The sequence below is a fragment of the Alternaria arborescens genome (assembly GCF_004154835.1).
Source record: "Alternaria arborescens strain FERA 675 chromosome Unknown contig_44, whole genome shotgun sequence".
NCBI classification, from domain to species: domain Eukaryota; kingdom Fungi; phylum Ascomycota; class Dothideomycetes; order Pleosporales; family Pleosporaceae; genus Alternaria; species Alternaria arborescens.
The window spans coordinates 139,076-153,786 of NW_021167899.1; the positions used below are offsets into that span (position 1 = coordinate 139,076).

Here is a 14,711-nt window from a genome sequence, read left to right on the forward strand (position 1 = left end):
CCTCATTGCGTTGTGGCCTGTTGTTCAGTCCAATGCGAATGAGCCGCCCTCTAGATCATTCGCAGGTATAAGCGTTCGGCATATCCCCTCTGATCAGCCTGGTACCTGACTACATTGCCTACCTCCAACGGCCTTTCAGGTACATGCTGACACGATGAGCGGCGACCGTACAGACACTGCCGCCGCACCTGTAGGGGGTAAAACAGACCGACGACTGATCAATCCTTTCACAAAATGGTCTCACGATGAAGTGCTACAACATGCAGAGGCTTTCATACTGAGATCGGGCCTGAACGACTACAGAGATCACCTTCGCAAGGGTGCATCCCTCGCACAGTCGAGAATACTACTTGACAACGGAGAATCTGGATACGGTGGCATGACCTTGAGCGACAAGGAGCGCGAAGCGCTTCGTAAGGAGTACAGCGACAACCGGTGGGACCGCTTCAACCAGCCAAAAAAATTGTACTTCCTTGTGGCCTGTTGTTCACTCGGTGCTGCGGTGCAAGGATGGTACGTAGAGCGAAGTCGCAATCTTGTCCCTCTTTGACACCAATAGGGACCAAAGTGCCATCAACGGAGCGCAGCTCTTCTATCCAGATCACTTTGGCATCGGAAACAACACTACCTTGATAGGACTTGTGAACGGCGCCCCATACCTTTGTTGCGCACTGGCTTGCTGCCTCAATTACCCGTTGAACAAATACCTCGACCGCCGCGGTGTTATTTTCGCAACCTGCCTCATAAGTTCCGTAACTTGTCTTCTACAAGCATTTTCACAAAAGTGGTGGCATCTGTTCCTCGCAAGGTTCGCATTGGGGTTCGGAATCGGACCGAAGAGTGCTACTATACCAATCTACGCGGCTGAAGCTGCTCCAGAAAATATTCGAGGCGCACTGGTGATGATGTGGCAGATGTGGACTGCATTTGGTATCATGTGTGGCTGCTTATCCGGTGTCGCATTCACAAAAGTTGGTGGTACCCTTGGGTGGCGACTAATGCTCGGCAGCCCAGTATGTGCGAGTCAATCCAATTCGAATGCTTGCTGCTGACCAAAAGTAGATGGTACTTCCACTCCTCGTCGTTATATATATCTACGCCCTGCCGGAGTCTCCACGAGTTTTACTTGCTAAAGCACGGAAAGATGGATCAAAAGCACATGAGCTTTACGAAGAGGCCTTTCTCGCCCTGAACGGTCTTCGCAATTCCAAAGTCCAAGCAGCGCGCGACCTTTTCCTGATGGACTATCTCTTGGGAGAGGAAGCCAAGATAATGCATGATCAAAGGCGGTTTGTTGAGCTATTTACCGTCGGTCGGTGTCGTCGCGCATTGACAGCATCTGTCATCTGTATGTTCCTGCAACAGATGTGCGGTGTCAACATCACAGTCTACTACTCATCGCAGACCATGAAGGTGGAAGCAGGCTGGTCTCCTGAGAGTTCACTTTTGCTATCTGCCGGCTTTGGTATTATCAACTTTCTCTTCGCGTTCCCAGCGGTGTGGACGATCGACACCTTTGGACGCCGAAACCTTCTCCTCTTCACCTTTCCGTTCATGGCTTTGTTCCAGTTCATCATGGTTGTAGCCGTGGCTCTACCGGATGTTGCCCAAAAACGCGCGCTTGCGATTGTAGGAATGTACCTGTTTGGTATTGCCTATTCACCAGGTGAAGGGCCTGTACCGTTCGTCTATAGTGCCGAGTCCATGCCTTTGTACAATCGCGACTACGGCATGGGTATAGTCACTGCCATCAATTGGCTCTTCAACTTCATCGTGTCTTTTACTTGGCCAAGCATGAAAGATAGTAAACATGGACTGGGGCCATCGGGAGCCTTCGCCTGGTATGGAGTGTGGTGTCTTATAGGATGGTGGCTGATTCTCTTATTTGTGCCAGAAACGAAAGATTTAACACTGGAAGAACTAGACCAAGTCTTCGAGAGGCCAACACGCCACTATATAGAGCATGGGTTAGACCAGCTCCGATGGTTCATTGGGTACCACGTCTTGAGAAAGAGAGGCATGAAGAATGGAAGACCGATATTCATCCAGAAAGTCGAAACAAAGAGGCGACGTGACCCAAGGGGTGACCGCCCGCAGATGGCACAGCGACTAAATTAATTGACCAGTCTCGAAGCCGAATAAGCAATTTACGGGAATGAATCGGCGATCACGTACTCTTGCAGCGTTTATAGTCCTTATTAGTCTGACTTCTATCAACAAAGTGCGCAATCACATAGTTACCATATATTGGAATTGGAATGTTTTTTCGTAGCATGTTGACGAGTGCGGATTCTTTCCGCATGTCCATCGGCAACGTCAGCCACCATGTGCTGACAGCACAGGGTATGCTTAGGCAACTAGCTCTTGTATTAACATCATCAAAAAGTAGTAGGCTTGTATACTCGGCAGCTACAGTTCTTATAGAGCGTCGACTTGACTCATTCCGTAGGAGATTACCGCATAGTCCACTATTGGAATCCACCACTCCTTCCCAATACCTCTTCTCGACCGTCCAGGCCTCAGATCCAACTCGCAAGATCGTAAAACATCCATCCCGCATCCAAGATGCAGAAGCGCGCCAAAAGATCTGCCCGTAAACCAAACCGCGCTCCCCTTCCCTCGCCCCAAATCCTAGACCCCCAACCCTCAGGAACCCAACCCATCATCCGCCAAGGTCGCGAAGCAGTCGTATACCACATCCCCATCTCTCCACCCTCCCTTCCCCTCCCTTCTTCACCCACGCCATCCCCATACAAAACCACAATCTCCCTCCCCCGCTACTCTACATGGACATCAGGACTGCACTTCCACACCACGCACACCGAATACCTACGTCTACTCCGCGGCGCCATCTTCATCTACCTCGACGGCGAGACCCAGATCCTAAGCGCGAAGGCAGGCGGCAGCGTAGCCATATACGGGGATAAGACTGCAGTAAACGCAAGACCTGGCTTACAAGTCAAAGTAAACAAGTACGCGAGACATGACTGGGGCAGAGCACGTGAGTACTTGTCACGTAGCAGAAGAACAATCTGCGTCGCACCGCGTCACCCAGAAGACGTCGACGACGAGGTTGTGGTGGAGGAGTGGACGGAGCCGGTAGATCTGGCCAAGCCGCTGTTCTTCTGGAATCTAAATGCTGTTGTTTTGACGCCGCTGGATGCGCGTCTAGAAAGAAGGAGGAAGAAGGCAGCGAGGTGGATGTTAGGTAGATGGTGGGTGTCTTTGCAGCTGTTTACTATCTTTCATGAATTGGATAACTGGCCTGTTGTTGTTGGGTTGAGGGGTATGCTGGGTGAGGAGACGGGCTGGCCGTGGATGGAGAGATGGAATCGGCAGATTGAGGGTGCGGTGGAATGGTGCATTATCATGATTGTGGTGGGATTCGCGAGGGCGGTGGGGTGGGTGTTGGGCGTTAAGGCTGTTGAAAAGGGACGGACGCCGGAAGGGTTATGGGAGGGATATCGAAAGAACAGAGCGTGGAAGCAGGTGTGATGATCTTTGATGTATCGCGCGAAATTTGTATCATCTTCTAATGCGATAGAAATCTATAATGTGAGCACATGAATCAACGGCGCTACTATAACAGATCCGACTTCTCCTTTTCCTCGTCGACTAGGTCTCTGAACTCCTCAAACGCTTTCTGATCCATCGGGTACGTATGCTGCTCAGCAGGATAACTCCTACTCTTAACCTGTAGAAATGGAGACAAAGAGTCAGTGCATGTTTCACGAGTATCAGTGCACTTGCAACTTACCTCATCCTTGTACTGACTTATCGCCCTATGTGCCTCCTCCCACACGTTGCCATACTGCTTCACAAACTTGGGCAAAAACCTTCCCGGCGGGAAATTTCCCAACATGTCGACCTGCACGAGCACCTGCCCTGAGCACCCATTCCCGGCCCCAATCCCAATCGTCGGGATCCGCAACTCCCTCGTCACCAACGCAGCGACTTGTGCAGGCACAGCCTCCAGTACCACCGCGAACGCTCCGGCTTGCTGCACGGCGAGTGCATCGTCCAGGAGCTTGAGAGCGCTGTGTGTGGATTTACCCTGCACACGGAAACCACCAAGAGCGTTTTGGCGCTGTGGTGTGAGACCGATGTGCGCGAGGACAGGGATGCCGGCGGATGTTATCTTGGAGATGGTGGGTGCCATTTCGGCGCCACCTTCCAGTTTTATGGCCTTCATGCGGCCGATCTTTATCATACGGATAGCAGATTCGAGGGCTTGGGCGGGAGAGATTTCATAGGTTCCCATGGGAAGGTCGCCGACCTAGTCAAACATTCAGCATCTGCAAGCGGACATGACTTGGAGGTAGTCGCGAGAGTGAGTAAGGGGGTATGGAGAGATAAAAATGGACATACAGTGAAAGCGCCTTTCGTCGCGCGCGCCACGGACTTGCAGTGCAGCAGCATCTCCTCCATTAATACTTCGCTCGTGTCTTCCATGCCGAGCGCAACCATGGCTAGACTGTCTCCAACTAGTATCATGTCCATGCCAGCATGGTCGGCGACATGAGCGCTGGGGAAGTCATGCGCGGTGATCATGGTTATGGGCTCGCCTTTGCGGTAGAGACTCTGAAGCGTGTTGATGGTGACGGGTTTACGGGCGTTTGCTGGCGCAGAGCCCAACGGTGAGTGCGAACTCCATCGCTTTTGTGCGCAGGTCAAAGCGGTTCGCGGTATTGGCGACGACGATGATTGGTATATACGTGGTGCTGCTGCAGTATATCGCGAGCATGTTCGCAGCACGTTTACGAGGGCACGCGACATGGCGGAAGTGTCGCAAGTGCGGTGGTGGAGAGGATTTTTGGAGTGAGAAAGATTTTCACAGCCCCTGGAGACGACGCGGAGATGTGTTCGTAAGCCATGGCTTTAGGGCGGGAGGGGGATTGCTTTTAAGCAACATGTGCAGAAAGCTGCGCTGAAGATTGTATACCTAACCTTGGAGTTGAGGAAGAACCGAGGGTCAGCCTCCACCCGCCGAGACGCCAGGGGTGTCACCCTTTCGGCGAGTCGAATGCTCGGTACACCCCGCCTTCAGTCATTACTACTCAAGTGTCATGGCGCATATGTCTTGTGTTTTTCTTTCTTGTCTCTGTTCTCCAGCGAAACAGTTAGCATGTACAACGTATCGTTCGGACCAGCGGTGAAGGACTCAGGCAGGATCTCGGGGAAGCTGCGGCATTGCTCCACAGTGATTGGACGTCTGCTGTGCTGGCTGCAGCACATTCAAACGTGAACGCGCATCGACGAAGATGATCTCTATGTCTTTCTCCAAGTCCTGTGGTGATAGGTCCGGTCTTGCTGGCGGATTGCCAGTCTAAGCTATCTGTTGCGAGCATCTCTCATTGTTGTCATGAGGCTGGTCGAAGCCCTAGATTCCGAAAACTCCCAGGCACTTGCTCTGTCGCAACCGAGCATAGACACTTGGCGCTAGGTTCGCGTCATGTTTAGTCGTAGACTGTCTTTGGAGTATCGGCTTGTAGATCTGGACCCTTGATGTGGCTACCGGTTTGCGGTACCTGGTGATGCAGCCTTTCGTTTCATCACATCTGTACTGTCTGTTAGTAGAAGCGTAGATGAATTATGTAATATTAGGTCTCAAGATGAGACGATGATTTGTTAAGAAGAAGCTTCTGTGAATGCTCGAGAAGGTATATCACAGCGATGGCGCGTCATGTTCTCGGCGATGACTGGCCGGGGAGACGTGCGCAAGCGTGACATGCCGGCTCTCGAGGCTCGTGATCATCACTACCTCCACCATCACTCCCACTTGCTCCCTCCAACACATCCTAGCCAAACAAAAGACAGTAACACACGACTGCCAAATACGACACGAATCAAAGGCTACGGACAGCCATACCTTGCCAACAAACCACTTGTAGCTTGCCAGCGAACGCGCCCCTCATCCGCTATCGATAACCCCCGCCGCCGACCTCACGAGAGCTTCCGCCACGAGCGACGGACTACCCTGAAGATCTCGAATACCCCCAGAAGGAAGTGCAGCTTCACAATAAGAACAACACACTTTTATAGTGCTGTAGCAACCGCGTCAAGATGAGTTCGCCAAAGAGACGTATCGAGACGGATGTATGTGGAGACCTTCACCCTGGGGATAGATAAGAAGGAACAAGAGCTAACAGAGGCCTTCTGTCGAACTATACAGGTCATGAAGTAGGTCGCGCATCGTTAGGCTGGAATATAGAGTGCTAACAGCAGAACAGGATGTATGTTCATCGGTTTCCTCGCTCATTTGCCTCACGCGCCTGGCACCCCTATGGCGGACCCTAGAGCTGGTAGCTAACGGAACGCAGGCTCATGAGTGACTACGAGGTGACGCTCGTCAACGATAACAGTGAGTAGCGTTGCGCCGATTCCTGTCAGATACACAGCTAACAAATTACAGTGTTAGTGATTTCTACCATTCAAATACGCACCCACTGAAAGGATGCTAACACACCGTAGGCAGGAGTTTTACGTCAGGTTCAAGGGCCCGGTAGAGAGTAAGACAGGAAATCTTACACAACAACATTGCGCTAACGTCATACAGCGCCATTCGAAGGTGGCCTCTGGAAGATCCACGTCGAGCTCCCCGACCAATACCCCTACAAGAGTCCCAGCATCGGATTTGTTAACCGCATCTTCCATCCCAACATCGATGAACTGTACGACTCACCCGCTCTCTTCCACCACGTCAATAAACTCCCGCTTACATACACAGCTCCGGCTCCGTCTGCCTCGATGTCATCAATCAGACCTGGTCACCAATGTACGACATGATCAACATCTTCGAAGTCTTTCTTCCCCAACTCCTGCGCTACCCCAACCCAACCGATCCCCTCAACGGAGAAGCTGCGGCGCTGTTGATGCGAGAACCGAAAAGCTACGATGCCAAGGTCAAGGGTACGTAGTATAAAGGTGCTAGGAGTAAAGTTGGACTAAGATTAGACAGAATACGTTCAGAAGTACGCCAACAAGGATACCGCTGAAGACTCCGACAAAGACGATGGCGACGACGATGAGATGAGTTCGGTTGGTAGTTACGAGTCGGGTGATGAGGATGAGGCGGCAGGGAACATGGAGGATATCTGAGATCCTATCAGCCTCCCTTCGTACTATTCGCGGCCCTTCCTCTTCACTCTGTCTCCATGGCTGGCGATATGGCGCACAAAGGGTACGTTGCTACTTATTCCCCTGGTATTTGGCTGCTTCACGGTTTGGGTATAGGATGAGACTTTTCTGTTGGCGTTTTCGTTGATTACTTTCGGACAACATGACAGGGGTTAGAGAATATGCTATTACCATTCCATCGTCCCTGGCCTTTGTAGACGGAATGACTGGATAGCCTTTCCGAATCTAAATTTCTGTGGCAATATCTGGATTAGTGTATGTCGTGTCAAGTACCTTATGGTTTCATTGTTTGCGGCCATCTTCTTCGCTTGCATAAACTCGGTTCTAATCTCGTGTATTTTCGCTCGATTCCGACAGCCAAGGAAGATCAATTGAGCCATACCATCACAGCAACAACATCAACAACAACAACACGACGCCCTGAATAACACATTGCAACTGCTCCGAACATCGAACTAGGCACTGATCTGCTCTTCTATGCGCAAAGTCTGCCTTACGATATATATCTAAGAGACTACAAGACGTATAGCGTATCTAGAGCGATGATCTTCTCTCATTAAACTTTGATAAAAGAAAGTCTTGGGAGATTAGAAACCAAGCGCAAGTCTACTAACAAGATAGTGCGATTGGATATTGTTGTGTGTATGTAGATCTCGTGAGCCGGACGGCCGTATTGTCGTCACTGCCACTATTGTTCTGACTTTCCCCCTTGTCTTGTGTGACGTAAGTTCGCCCTTACCAGTGACACTGGTGGTGAAGATCGCATGAGGACGCGTTTATCAGCTTCTACCAGCTCGTTTGAAAGAAACATCCGCAGTATATAGCTTTATTGCGCATTTGGAGTTTGAAGACAGCGACCTGATATAAGCTTATATGACCCGTAATGCAGGCTATGACAATGTTTGTCACAGGTTTTCATACACCAACAGACGCAGTCCTTTTGTTACGACTGGGACGAAGGTAGTGAGAAAGGGCAAGGTATAGGCTGTATGCCTACTGCTGTATGTGATGTTCTACCAACTTATTTCCCTACCAAAAGGTTGTCGACAAACTTTCTAGTTTTCTCACCGATGCGATGAGGAAGCTCTTCTTGTGGAAAATGACCAGAGTTTCCGAGCCTAACAACTGGGGGGTTGCCCATCCACTCGGCAACATCATCAACCCTGTGCGGCGGCAACAACATACCTGGGTTTACTCAGAATGATAGTTTTGGAACTTGGTTGTTGCCCTCCTTCAACCTACCGATATGAAGATGCGAGGTCAGTGTATGTCTCACATGCATTTCGTACAGTCACAACTCACCAGTTCCAAGCTTTATAAAGAATCTCGCCGACTACTGGGGCACGACCCTCAAGTGGAATCTCGTTAGGCATCCGCCATTGGGGTTCGCGGTCAGCCGGATGTGCAAACGGCCTACGATAGTGTTCCATTACCGCGTCAGAAAGAGATCCCTTTGAAGTACCTTCTTCCCTAAGAATGACTTCAACGAAGTAATTCTCTTCAATGACACACTGGTGCCCAGTTTCGGGATCGCGCATCTTAGTCAGATTCCTCTCCCAGCCTACGAAGTCCTCCGTAGTCACCATCATGTGAATGAACTCCATGCAAACCAATCCAGCCATTCGTTCCTCATTCTTTCGTGCCCAGTCGAATCCCAAACCAAAGCCCCAGTCGTGTATAACGAACACCACCTTTTCGTTCGCTGGTACTACAGCTTCCATAAACGCCGCAAAATATTCAATATGCTCTTTAATGTGCGATTTAAGGGGCCGGAAAGTGTATGATATGGCCATAGAGTGTTCGTTTTGTCGACGGCATCCAGGATGTTCGTCACAGCTTGTTGCCATTGAGATATTGGATACACATACTGAAGGAGTGTTGACAAGAATACAGCATGTTTGCGATTTGTCATTTACCTGAATTGCAAATGCTGTGGCGTCTTGCACTGCACTATCATGAGGGGTTGAAACGTTCGCCGCATGAGAAAGTGGAACAAGGTATGCCGAGCATGTTCCGGTCGCGAAGAGATAATTGGTCAACTTCATCTTTCTTAGCAACGCTTCGCCTATCTTCCGTAATGCGATCTTACCCTGGTTTATTATATGTTGGAGTGGTTGTTTATCGCGTAGTGGAGCCTGCGACTTAGCTTCATTGCGCGATAATCCACAAAACTGACCAAGAGCCCAAGAAGTGGAGCGCCGGTAGAAGCGCCCTGGACGTGCCCCAACTGAGTTATATCCACCTTCCACACCTCCCATCAAGACGATTCCAGCGCGCATCAATTTGTGCCCGCTGCTTCACTCGCGAAGACAAGTCATGCGCACTTGCTGCCTCTCAACTGGCCTCAATACCGCAATGACGCCACGTCGCTCAAGCGATGCTTTCACGCTTCAATGAATGCGCATAATGATTCATTGTAAACGCCTGCTTTCTTTTTTACGAAACCGACTCCCAATAGTCGTGGTTGTGGTTATCACGCTCTTTGTCGACCTCAACGTCCTCCGCAGCGTCGTCCTTACCGTGTTCATCAACCTTGTAACCTCCCTCCCTGTTGGTAGAACATCCCGCCGCGCAGAACCACGAACATTGTTCAAGCACCACAGACTCGACCTCATCCTCTAATAAAGACTGAGCTAGCCTGAAACTGCACTTCTAGCGTGTCTTCGCCTACTGTATATCTTCAATACGAAAAATACAGCGTTGCTGGTTTTGCTTCTAGGCAATCTGTCTTTGGCTTCAGAAGCTGCAACGACGATGCACCCCTGCTCTACTATTAACAAGCACGATCATCGTCCCTTCGGAGCATTTGAACTATACCCTATCGCATAAAATAGAACTAGACGAAGTTTGATGATGTGCAGCCTCTATTTACATACACTCCGGGTTTGTCCGCATTCGCAGACAGGATCTTGTGTTTTGACGCGAGGACTGGACGCGCTTACATAGCGGGGTATTGTACGCATAGCGGTCTGCATTGTACACCCATGCTATGCCAAGATGGCTTGAGCTGTGGCGCATGCTGGCTATCTTTAGCCACGTCATGTCCTGCCCGATGGTCCTCTTCCTGGCGCTTCCGTAGGTCAACACCCCCATCATAGCCTGCCCCGATGCTTAGCAAAGCGAGGCACTCTACTCTCTTCTCCATGTGCGAACATGCACCTACCTGCATCCATCAACGTTAACGGCGACACGCGAAAGCGCAAACGATCGACCCAACAGCTTGATAGGCTGTCGCGCTTCCATGCTGTCCAGCCTGATGCGAGCAAGGACCGAAGCTCCTCCATCACAATATGCGACTGCTCGAGATACAACATGACGGCACGATCGCGCTCACCGAAGACTTGATGGGCGCCGGCAAAGTGCCCGCCTACGCTATACTCTCCCATACCTGGCTGCCCGGTCAGGAGGTCACCTTCGACGAGTTTAAAAGTGGTCTTGGACGTGACAAGGCTGGCTTCGACAAAATCCGCTTCTGCGCACAACAGGCCCAGGGGGACGGCCTGCGGTACTTCTGGGTGGATACGTGCTGCATCAACAAGGCAGATCATGTCGAGCTTCAGCATGCGATCAACTCCATGTTTCGCTGGTATCAGGAGGCGACTCGATGCTACGTTCTTCTAACGGATGTGCTCAACGCTGAGCCAGCGACGAATCGTGTACCCGACATGCCCGCTTGGGAAGAAGAGTTTCGGCGAAGCCGGTGGTTTACTCGAGGTTGGACACTCCAAGAGCTGCTTGCTCCGCGCGTTGTAAGCTTCTACACTAGAGACTGGACGCATCTAGGAGACCGATACAACCTCAAACAACTCATCCACGAGATCACAGGCATCCCCTGCCCTGCCCTTGCAGGAGCTAGGTTAGACACCTTCAGCGTAGAGCAGCGCCTATCTTGGTCAAGCAATCGTCAAACTACGCGCGAAGAGGACAAGGCGTACTCGTTGCTGGGTATCTTTGGCGTCTTCACATTCCTCAACTATGGCGAAGGCGAGTCCAATGCTTTTAAAAGGCTGCGAAAAGCGATCGCGGAAAACTCGCAGGAACCGTCTCAGCCAAATGCGTCACCTGGTACGTACGAATGCAGCCGGATAATCAGCTTATTGTGTGTCTGATCCGTTTGCGCTGACCTGCCAGCTGTCCACCACCCCTTGTACTACATACCGTTTCCCAAGAACCGATACTTCGTCGGAAGAACAGAAGAGCTCGAGATACTCAACCAGAAGTTGCTGGGGGGCACAGGCTGCCAAAAGATGTCGATTGTGGGACTCGGTGGGGCTGGAAAGACACAGTTAGCCTTGCGGTTTGCATACACAGTCAGAGAGACCATGTCAGCCGTTTCGATCTTCTGGATGCCTGCACTCAGCATGGAGAGCTACGAGCAAGCTTGTGTGGCTGTCGCTGCTGCTTTGCACATTAATCAGGCGGAGACGGGCGAAGATAACGCAAAAGAGCTGGTGAGAGAGCATCTGAGTGCGGATCAGGCTGGACCGTGGCTGCTTGTGCTCGATAATGCAGATGACTACGACATCTTGTATGGCGCCGAGCATGCTCCGGGCATCATCGACTACCTACCGGAGAGCGAGAAGGGCATGACTATATTCACCACGAGGGTACAAGAGCTAGCCGTGTCGTTGACACGAGGCGACGTTCTAGAGCTGGGGTCCATGAGCAAACCAGACGCCACGAACTTCTTAGAGAAGTCTTTGATTAGGAAAAACCTCACTGAGGACTGCGAAGCGGTAGAAGAACTACTAGACGAGTTGGCGTTCCTCCCTTTGGCCATCGCCCAGGCTGCTGCGTACCTGAACATAAACAGAACAACTATCACAAAGTATCTGCGGCTGCTAAGGCACACGGAGCAAGACACTATCAGTCTAATAAGCAAAGAGTTCTGGGACCAAACACGCTACAAGGGCTCGGCAAACGCAGTGGTCTCGACGTGGGTCGTGTCGTTCAGTCAGCTTCGAGAGCGCGACGCGGTGGCAGCAGACCTGCTAGCGTTCATGTCGTGCATCGAGTGGAAGGCAATACCGCAGTCGCTGCTACCGAAGCTGCAATCGCAAGGGCGATTAGAAGAGGCTATCGGCACGCTCTGCGGGTACTCCTTTGTATCAAGGCGGGAAGGCGACAACGCTAGTGAGGTCGATAGAGGAGAAGAATGGTACGACTTGCATAGACTTGTGCATCTGGCTACTAGAGTCTGGGTAGACAAGTATGGTAGTACTGCAGATGTGGCGCAGCAGGCTGTTGCACATATTGCCGAGGTTTTTCCGAGCGACGACTTTGCCAACCAGGCCGTATGGAGAGCATACATGCCGCACGCACTGCGACTACTTTATACAAAAACATCTGTTAATGCTCAAAGCAAAGCCAAGCTGAGTTTTTGGGTGGGACGATGCCTAGATTTCGACGGTAGAGTTCCAGAAGCAGTGAGATGGCTAGAGGAGTGCCTACGTTGCAGAGAGGGGCTGGACGAAGATGATCTAGATCGGCTGTCGTCTGAACATGAGCTTGGTGTTTCCTACCAGGCGAACGGACAGATCGAGGACGCTGTACGGCTGCTAGAGCACGTAGTTAAGGTGCAAGACGATACGCTCGCAGAGACTCACCCTGATCGGCTAGCGTCGCAGCATCAGCTTAGTGTTTCCTACCAGGCGAACGGACAGATCGAGGACGCTGTACGGCTGCTAGAGCACGTAGTTAAGGTGCAAGACGATACGCTCGCAGAGACTCACCCTGATCGGCTAGCGTCGCAGCATCAGCTTAGTGTTTCCTACCAGGCGAACGGACAGATCGAGGACGCTGTACGGCTGCTAGAGCACGTAGTTAAGGTGCAAGACGATACGCTCGCAGAGACTCACCCTTCTCAGCTACAGTCGCAGCATGCGCTTAGTAGTTCCTACCAGGCGAACGGACAGATCGAGGACGCTGTGAGGCTGCTAGAGCACGTAGTCAAGGTGCGAGACGATACGCTCGCAGAGACTCACCCTGATCGGCTACAGTCGCAGCATGCGCTTGGTAGTTCCTACCAGGCGAACGGACAGATCGAGGACGCTGTACGGCTGCTAGAGCACGTAGTTAAGGTGCGAGACGATACGCTCGCAGAGACTCACCCTGATCGGCTACAGTCGCAGCATGCGCTTGGTAGTTCCTACCAGGCGAACGGACAGATCGAGGACGCTGTACGGCTGCTAGAGCACGTAGTTAAGGTGCAAGACGATACGCTCGCAGAGACTCACCCTGATCGGCTAGCGTCGCAGCATCAGCTTGGTGTTTCCTACCAGGCGAACGGACAGATCGAGGACGCTGTGAGGCTGCTAGAGCACGTAGTCAAGGTGCGAGACGATACGCTCGCAGAGACTCACCCTGATCGGCTACAGTCGCAGCATGCGCTTGGTAGTTCCTACCAGGCGAACGGACAGATCGAGGACGCTGTACGGCTGCTAGAGCACGTAGTTAAGGTGCAAGACGATACGCTCGCAGAGACTCACCCTGATCGGCTAGCATCAGAGGGCTGGTTACGCTATATAATTTCGCATAAAGAATAAATTCTATTCTTTCTCTTGCAACATTTCTATGTTGTGTATTCTCAGCAGCGTTTCTTGATGCAACGCTTCGACATGCCTCAGGCAGTCAGGCGCTTCAAAGGCTGTATTTTAGAGCTAAGGTCTGAGAATACACGTAAGCATAGCCATTGCGACTCGACAGTAATCTATACATGTCGTAAATCTTAAAAAAGGCCTCAAGAGCTACAGAGTACTCTACTCAATCGCAAAGGCCCAAGGACTTAGCATGCATGTCTGGAAGATTTCTAACAAATGTATATCTAAACTATGTAGAGTGCTAGTACATCTTCGCAACTGGGATTCTCCATGAGGTTGCTAGACTGTTGTCTGATGCTATCACCCCGCTAGTTCGCGCTACTTTATTCGATGGCGGTGGGGCTTCTAACGCTGGTTCCTTGCGCTTGCGACCACGCTGTCCCTTCTGTGCTGCAGCCTTGTCTTTTTCCGCACGCCTCACCTTCGCCTCTTCTAGGTCCTCAAAACTTATCACTTTCGCCTTTCCTAGCACGATAGATCTAGTCGACCTACGAGCCTTAGCTTCGTTGTTGATCTTGAAGAGAAAACGGTTGCGGTCCTTCAGGAGAGCTCGCTCGGCGAACGAGATCTGAGCAGCATTTGCGAGCTTCTGTATGCGACCTCTTGTCTCGTCAGGCACGTTGGTGTCTTGCTTGATCACGTTGTGCAAGGATGTAAGCGCTTCCGCTGTCACCGGCGTCACCGGTGTGATGGGTGTTTGAAGCACTATATCAGCCGCACTGGTGCCCGCAAGGGTGGCTTCCGGGATGATGACCTCAACTGGAGGTCTCGGGATATCTTTCAGCACTCTTTCCGGATTAAAGGGGTACAGACCGGTCGCAGCCCATCCAGCTCTGATGTTCCTTTTGGTCAATGCTGTATCTCTAGCAGGACTGTACAGATAGGTAAAATGTTCTTTGCCGACTATATCTATGCCTCCCCGGTTGAGTCGTTCGACCTGGTCACGATACGCTGTCTTCAAGGGTGCGAAAGGGC

The 14,711-nt window shown here is 51.4% G+C and overlaps 7 protein-coding genes across 7 annotated transcripts; 4 read left to right on the forward strand and 3 right to left on the reverse strand.

Annotated features, from left to right (window-relative positions):
• Positions 1–154: 154 nt before the first annotated feature.
• AA0111_g11156 (hypothetical protein) lies at positions 155–2,118 on the forward strand (the record flags this gene model as incomplete). Its single annotated transcript, XM_028644989.1, has 3 exons — positions 155–513; positions 560–1,013; positions 1,063–2,118. The coding sequence occupies 3 exons, from the start codon at positions 155–157 to the stop codon at positions 2,116–2,118; spliced, it is 1,869 nt and encodes a 622-aa protein (XP_028501265.1).
• A 447-nt stretch (positions 2,119–2,565) lies between these two features.
• Positions 2,566–3,495, forward strand: AA0111_g11157 (hypothetical protein; the record flags this gene model as incomplete). The annotated part of the gene is made up of 1 exon (XM_028644990.1): positions 2,566–3,495. The coding sequence occupies one exon, from the start codon at positions 2,566–2,568 to the stop codon at positions 3,493–3,495; it is 930 nt and encodes a 309-aa protein (XP_028501264.1).
• An 85-nt stretch (positions 3,496–3,580) lies between these two features.
• On the reverse strand, positions 3,581–4,776 carry AA0111_g11158 (3-methyl-2-oxobutanoate hydroxymethyltransferase; the record flags this gene model as incomplete). Its single annotated transcript, XM_028644991.1, has 3 exons — positions 3,581–3,694; positions 3,758–4,276; positions 4,369–4,776. 3 exons carry the CDS (start codon positions 4,774–4,776, stop codon positions 3,581–3,583), a joined length of 1,041 nt encoding a protein of 346 aa, XP_028501251.1.
• Positions 4,777–6,063: 1,287 nt separating this feature from the next.
• Positions 6,064–7,098, forward strand: AA0111_g11159 (hypothetical protein; the record flags this gene model as incomplete). Its single annotated transcript, XM_028644992.1, has 6 exons — positions 6,064–6,096; positions 6,173–6,180; positions 6,472–6,509; positions 6,557–6,671; positions 6,728–6,909; positions 6,959–7,098. The coding sequence occupies 6 exons, from the start codon at positions 6,064–6,066 to the stop codon at positions 7,096–7,098; spliced, it is 516 nt and encodes a 171-aa protein (XP_028501267.1).
• Positions 7,099–8,332: 1,234 nt separating this feature from the next.
• On the reverse strand, positions 8,333–8,858 carry AA0111_g11160 (hypothetical protein; the record flags this gene model as incomplete). The annotated part of the gene is made up of 2 exons (XM_028644994.1): positions 8,333–8,375; positions 8,440–8,858. The coding sequence occupies 2 exons, from the start codon at positions 8,856–8,858 to the stop codon at positions 8,333–8,335; spliced, it is 462 nt and encodes a 153-aa protein (XP_028501284.1).
• Positions 8,859–10,427: 1,569 nt separating this feature from the next.
• Positions 10,428–13,682, forward strand: AA0111_g11161 (hypothetical protein; the record flags this gene model as incomplete). Its single annotated transcript, XM_028644995.1, has 2 exons — positions 10,428–11,202; positions 11,269–13,682. 2 exons carry the CDS (start codon positions 10,428–10,430, stop codon positions 13,680–13,682), a joined length of 3,189 nt encoding a protein of 1,062 aa, XP_028501285.1.
• A 295-nt stretch (positions 13,683–13,977) lies between these two features.
• On the reverse strand, positions 13,978–14,711 carry AA0111_g11162 (hypothetical protein; the record flags this gene model as incomplete). Its single annotated transcript, XM_028644996.1, has 1 exon — positions 13,978–14,711. A coding segment is annotated over one exon (734 nt), but the record flags the coding sequence as incomplete, so codon positions are not given.